Here is a 6,690-nt window from a genome sequence, read left to right on the forward strand (position 1 = left end):
TTGTTCTAATACTAGTTTTACCACTATTTCATTTTGTGTTTTCAACCCAGTTACCTGAATTCTCTGTCTCTTTGTTTCTTCTACTGTAAACTGAAAGGATTGCTTTAGATGATTTCTAGTTTGCCCTTTTTCTTAATTTGAGTTCCCTTAAAAGCAGAGCTTGACACAGGGTTTAGGTGCCAGTTGTTGTGAGAGATGTAGTTTAAAAAGTGGAAGTGGGGAACAGGAACAGTGAGACCAGAAGATAAAGTCTAATAGACATCTATAATCATGGTTGCTGCTATACCAATCTCACTGGAGCTTTCAGAAACAACAGAATGCTTCCAAGACATGACTGTGAAAAGGACAGTCACATTGGTTATCATTGCCTGTTTGATGAGAATTTTCCTGAGAGATAACTCTTCCATACTTCTGGGCTACTCCCAGTCTTGGGCTGGCGCTGAGCAGAAACCCATGGCTTCAGACAAAGCCCCGAGGGAAAAGGGCAGAGTCATACATAATGCACAATTTCTTTGTTACTCTCAGTGGGCACAAAAAGGAACTGTTGACAATAGCAATGGCTAATATCAGAATTATTCCAACAGAGTGGGATGGTGGTACCACAAGAGGATCCAATACTCTTTCAGAGGTAAACACCATGATTCTTTAAGTTAAAGACCATATTCTCAGAATTAAATTGAATATTATGGTCCTATGACAAACAAATAAGAATGGGAAATAAGAACTGATACAAATGATTAAGATCTTCATGGTATCTATAAATAGGGAATGGTGCAGTACTGAGTAATTTTTTCATATGCCTGATAATTTCTGAGAAGAGATCCTAACATATATATACAGATATATGTACATATTTTAAAATTATTTTTAATTGACAAAAATTGTATATATTTGTCATGTACAACATGATGTTTTAAAATATGTGTACATGGTGAAATGGCTAAACTAAACTAAACTAATACATATATATACAGATATATGTACATATTTTAAAATTATTTTTAATTGACAAAAATTGTATATATTTGTCAGGTACAACATGATGTTTTAAAATATGTGTACATGGTGAAATGGCTAAACTAAACTAAACTAATTAACATGTGCATTGCCTCAAATACTTATCATATTTTATGGTGAGAACACTTAAAAACTACTCTCAGTGATTTTGAAGATGCAACACGTTGTTATTAACTATAGTTACCATGTTGTCCAATAAATCTCTTGAAACTGTTTCTCTTAACTGCAATTTTGTATCCTTTGACTAACAATTTCTCAATTACTCCCCTCCCCTGCTACACCTGGAAACTACCATTTTACTCTCTGTTTCTACCTAGCACATACATTTTAAACACTGTGGTAGGATGAATTCTATGGTAGGGAAAGGTGACACCAATTAATATCTGTCTGATGAAAATTTTTAAAGGAAATCCAGTTACTAATCTACAAGTTCTTTCTCAGCAAGGAGCTTTCTGCTTAGTAATAAAGCTTTTCAAGTGCAAAGACATCAAAAAAGGAATATATTTCATATTTAGATATATCTTCCATTGTAAACAGAAAATAGATTTGCTAGGACATAAATCACTGTTTTATTTTAGTCATTATAAATCAACCCATGGTGGGACGTGACACTGGAATGACAGAGGAATAAATGGAGTTTTTAAATATGAAGGCATCAGAATTAGACCTGTGTGATGATGCCATAAGATACAGAACATCTATAGAGTGTAGTGTTTCTTCTTGGGGATAAGGGAGTGTTTTGTACACATACACATACATAATAAACACACACAGGTTAGACCAAGCAATACATTATTAACTTTCAAATCATGCTCACTTGAGTCTACAGTATGTATGGAAATCCTTCCTGGCTGTTACAAAAGAAACAAGTAGGTCTCTCAATTGATTTTTCTGCCCTCTTCTATGAAGATAAGAAGGAAAACAAAACAAAATTTCAACTACAGTAAGTTAATGGCTATGAAGTGTTTAATGTGTCAGATAAACCTTGCAGCTAGACTGCTTTCAGTATATCAAATGAAGGAAAGAACTAAGATATTGAAAATGAGATGGGAAAAGAGTGTTGGGGGTGGGGCTTTCCTATCACTGATTTACAACCCAACTTTTATAAATGCACATTATGAACTGTTCCCTTTGATTGACTCCTGAAATTGAGTCACATAAATACCTCAGTATAATTATTTACAGTTTTATTTTCTTTGGTTTTTGTTTATTTCTATGATTTACCCAGTATGTTGTTCAGCAGTCTTGGGTACAATACATTTTGACTGTTTCTAAACATGAATTCTACCTTTCCACCCTCAAGAAAAGGGTATTGCCACTACTGCAGATATTTTAAATTATGCTAACAATTTTCTGAAGTTTTCTCAAATGAAGTTCAAATATTTTGGGCAGTGTTAGAATAAGTTTATAAACCAATGTAGTGAATATAAAAAATGAAGTATCACCTACATTCCCATTACATTTATAAATTAGGAAAAAAAGCCGTCATTTGAGACATTGTTCTTGGCACTGGGAGATTGCTGCAGACAGTTCTGAAAGCCATATTTCAATAATGCCAGTCTAAAAGTGCTAGAATGATTTGGCAAGTACGACTCTCTCAACTCTGACTGTTATATGTATGATAAAAATTACTACAAATTGCAAACAATTTATACTAGATTGCTACATCTATAAATTACAGAAATGTTGGTAATGGCAGTAATTCAGAATGTACCCATAAAGTTGTACAATTATGGTTACCTTTACCCAATAAATAAAAATGATTTTTTTCTTTACTTCAAATCTTCTACAAAATAGTTTTAGGTATTAGTTAGTTACAGCCCTTTTTTACAGTTATATTTGTATTTTGTAGTATGCCAGGAACAAATAAGAGTGGAAAGGAAAAGAGCCAGTCTTTTAACATTTGTTTTCTTATTTCCAAATACCCAGAAGTAAGTCTCTTTAAAAGAACACACTTAAAAAGTAGTAATCTCAGGCTTTATGTCTGAGGTGTAAATGAGTAATATTAGTGTCATGTATGTAAAGAACTAAATTCAAGCATAGAAGAGTGAATGATAACAACTTCTATCTTTGTCGCAAATTCGCAGTGTACTTGAGCATGAACATGAAATGGTTACATTTTTAAATAACCTATAACTATATTCAAGGAGGTGTTTACTTAATATTGCCTACTGGCAATAACTCAGTCTCCTTTGAAGTAGAAAGAGAGGTGCTGCAGAGGAGGACTTACAAGTTCAGAGAGGTTAGATAATTTTTCTGTGGTTGCATTTCATGTATAACAATGATAGTTTCAACCTCCTGATTTTCTTTTTAAATGTATCCTCTTTTGTTACATAACTGCATTTTTCTATCAAGCTGCTCTTCTTGGGGAGTCTGTCACACCTCCCCCCTGCCCTCCAGCCCCAACATTATGCATTCAGTTATTATGTTCCTCCCACTTGGATGGCCTCTCCCCTTTTTACTCTCATGTATCATCTATTACTCAAGGTCTAATTAAAGTTCTGTTTTGTTTATGAGACTTCAGTTACTCCACCTATACTAATCATTACCTTCCCTGACTGCTAATGAACTTCGGAGCTATGCAAAACTTATCAGCACATAAGTGCTTTGTTATTAAAACATATAATAGTTTTGTATCCCTTAGTAAATTGCAAATTGTACCTCCAAGACCTTGGGACACATATATGCTGCTGTAGCACACGGTAAAGGGACAGATACATAATGGCAACACAGTAAACAGTGGCTTATTTATTAATTGACTCAATGATTCATCTGGTTATTCATTTATTCATTTAATTCACATCAATAATAATTTGAAATTCATATAATTTGTGTATTAAAGGTTATATAGTACTTTTGATTTTGGTCATAAGAAGGAAATGGGACCAGACTTACTCTACCACACATTAATCAACTAGAAAAGCAGGAAAAACATACATAAAACAGCAGTTTTTTTAGAAATTGGACAACCAACAGTGTAGGACTATGACCACTGAGAAAAGAGACAGGAGATGGGTCTTTTGATTGCTCCTATCTTACTGCCTGGTGGCAGTTTCCAGAACAAAAGGAAGGGAAGTAAAATCCAAAAAAAGAGTGAGGCAGTCTTGCTAAATTAAGCAGAGATTGGAGTTCAGAGAGGCCATATTGCCTAGAATGTGTCAGGCAGAATCTCTGAGAGAAGAAAACTGCAAAGAGAGAGATATCCAGAGATCTCTAGAGGGTTCTTTAATCTCCTTCTGAGTACTGATGTATATATGAATGCCACTCGTAAGCAGTGAGCCAAACATTTCCTTGAGTTCTCACAGGAATGGGAAAAGTTTGTGTTTGTGGCAGAGACAGCAGGCAGACTTCCTAATATAAAGAGCATTGGGTAGGATCCCCAAAATGGTAATGCCTTAGTAATTGGGTTAAACTAGCCATATACTAAAAGCTGCTGTGAACCTGTCCTAGCAAATCTTAAAGGAAAGACTTGGAAGGACTAAAATTATTTGAGTACTTAAATGTTTCCCAGATGAAGTCCAACAATCTTTTTAAAAAAACAAAGCAACACCCAGGCCCCAACAAAATAGAATTCACAGTGTCCGGCAACCTTTTTTTTAAAATTTTTATTTATTTATTTTTTAAGTACCAGCCATGCAAAGGAGCAGGAAGAGATGAAACAAATCTGAAGAAAAGTCAATCAACAGAAAAGACACAGATATGACAGAGATGATATAGTTAATAGACAAAGATGTTAAAAGTTTATGATTAATATAATCTCTATGTTTAAGAATATGGAAAAAAGCATTGGAAGGATTAGGATAGAAAAGGAAAATATAAAATAAATCCAAATGTAATTTGTAGAGATAAAAACATACTGTCTGAAATATAAAATATTCTATGATTTTTGTATATAGTATGAAGTATGTCTAAAGTTCCTGTTTTTTTCTCTTGTGTATGTATGTTTAACTGTCTTAGAGTAATTTTCTGGGAAGACTTTCCTTTCCTCTTTTGAATTGCCTTTACACTTCTGACAAAAATCAATTAATCACATACATGTGTGTCATTCTCTGGATTCTCTTTATTGTTCCATCGATTTATGTATTTACTCTTTCTGTAATATCATACTCTCTTGATTACTCTAGCTTTATTGTAAGATTTAAAATTAGCCAGTTTGAGTTCCTAACTTGGAATGGTGTTTCAATCTTTATAGTACTAGTACTGCATTGTTTCAATGCACAAATGCAACACATGGTGTATTGTCAGAAAATATGGTCTTTCTCAGCATCTTGATACTCAGAAAAGTGGAAGATTAAAGAGAAAAGTTAATTGTGTTAAAACATAATAAAATAGCCAAGATCTGAGTAGGAATCTTCCAAATATCTGTTTTCTGTTAATCTTTCTGTACTTTTCTCTCAGATGGAAAAACATACTAATTTCTTTTTAGATATATTTTATCTTTGACATTCATGCATATTTTAAATACACATTCCAAGATGATTTTACTTCTTAATTTTTTCTATTATGTTCATTTTTTAATGTTTCATTTTCAAAACTGCAGATTCATTCTAATCCCTCTCATTAAGGTTTTATTCAGATATCTGCTAATTCTTACACATGCCATGGACTGAAGAATAAGGTATTATCTCTTGAGAAAAGAAAGATTATTTTAATAAGACAAATGACAAAATCCTTTATATTAAATAAAATTAAAATGAGTACAATGAGGGGAACCATGGACTGAAGAATAAAGTATTATCTCTTGAGAAAAGAAAGATTATTGTAATAAGACAAATGACAAAATCCTTTATATTAAATAAAATTAAAATGAGTACAATGAGGGGGGGGCCGCCGAGGGTGCAGGGACGAGGGGGGCGAGGAGCAGGAGCCGAGCAGCGACAGCGCCTCGGCGCAGCAGGACCTGGACGAGGTCAAGTCGTCGCTGGTCAATGAGTCGGAGAACCAGAGCAGCAGCTCGGACTCAGAGGTGGAGAGGTGCCCGCAGCCCACCCGGGACGCTTTCCAGAAGCCGCGGGACTATTTCGCCGAAGTGAGAAGGCCCCAGGACGGCGCGTTCTTTAAGGGCACCCCTACCCTGGGTACCCCTTCCTGATGATCCCGGACCTGAGCAGCCCGTACCTCTCCAACGGACCCCTGTCTCCCGGAGGAGCACGCACGGATTGGGGCAGAGACTGTGTCTTCTATAGGTGGACTTCATTTTCAGAAGCATCCAGGGGACCTGGACGAGGTCAAGTCGTCGCTGGTCAATGAGTCGGAGAACCAGAGCAGCAGCTCGGACTCAGAGGTGAAGAGGCGCCCGCAGCCCACCCGGGACGCTTTCCAGAAGCCGCGGGACTATTTCGCCGAAGTGAGAAGGCCCCAGGACGGCGCGTTCTTTAAGGGCCCCCCCTACCCTGGGTACCCCTTCCTGATGATCCCGGACCTGAGCAGCCCGTACCTCTCCAACGGACCCCTGTCTCCCGGAGGAGCGCGCACGGATTGGGGCAGAGACTGTGTCTTCTATAGGTGGACTTCATTTTCAGAAGCATCCAGAATTTTCAACAAAATTCTGGGAACTAAAATGGTGACGGGTTCAGAGCGCCCGCGTCAGGAAACAGTGCGATCCTGAGAGTTGTGTGCTGTGATACCAGAGTATAGACTGCATTTCCAAGAGCAACAAAGGACGAATAAATC

At 36.4% G+C, this 6,690-nt stretch overlaps 1 protein-coding gene across 1 annotated transcript in view; it reads left to right on the forward strand.

Moving 5' to 3' along the window:
• The first annotated feature begins 270 nt into the window (after window positions 1-270).
• The window catches only part of LOC103594543, a 26,335-nt gene continuing 19,915 nt past the window's right edge, over window positions 271-6,690 (forward strand). The window contains exons 1-3 of the mRNA XM_008577769.1: window positions 271-370; window positions 5,838-5,991; window positions 6,310-6,580. Of these exons, the coding sequence (XP_008575991.1) occupies window positions 271-370; window positions 5,838-5,991; window positions 6,310-6,580 (525 nt within the window). The remainder of the gene's footprint in view (window positions 371-5,837; window positions 5,992-6,309; window positions 6,581-6,690) is intronic.

Source organism: Galeopterus variegatus, unplaced genomic scaffold (genome assembly GCF_000696425.1).
Source record: "Galeopterus variegatus unplaced genomic scaffold, G_variegatus-3.0.2 Scaffold1576, whole genome shotgun sequence".
Classification (NCBI taxonomy): domain Eukaryota; kingdom Metazoa; phylum Chordata; class Mammalia; order Dermoptera; family Cynocephalidae; genus Galeopterus; species Galeopterus variegatus.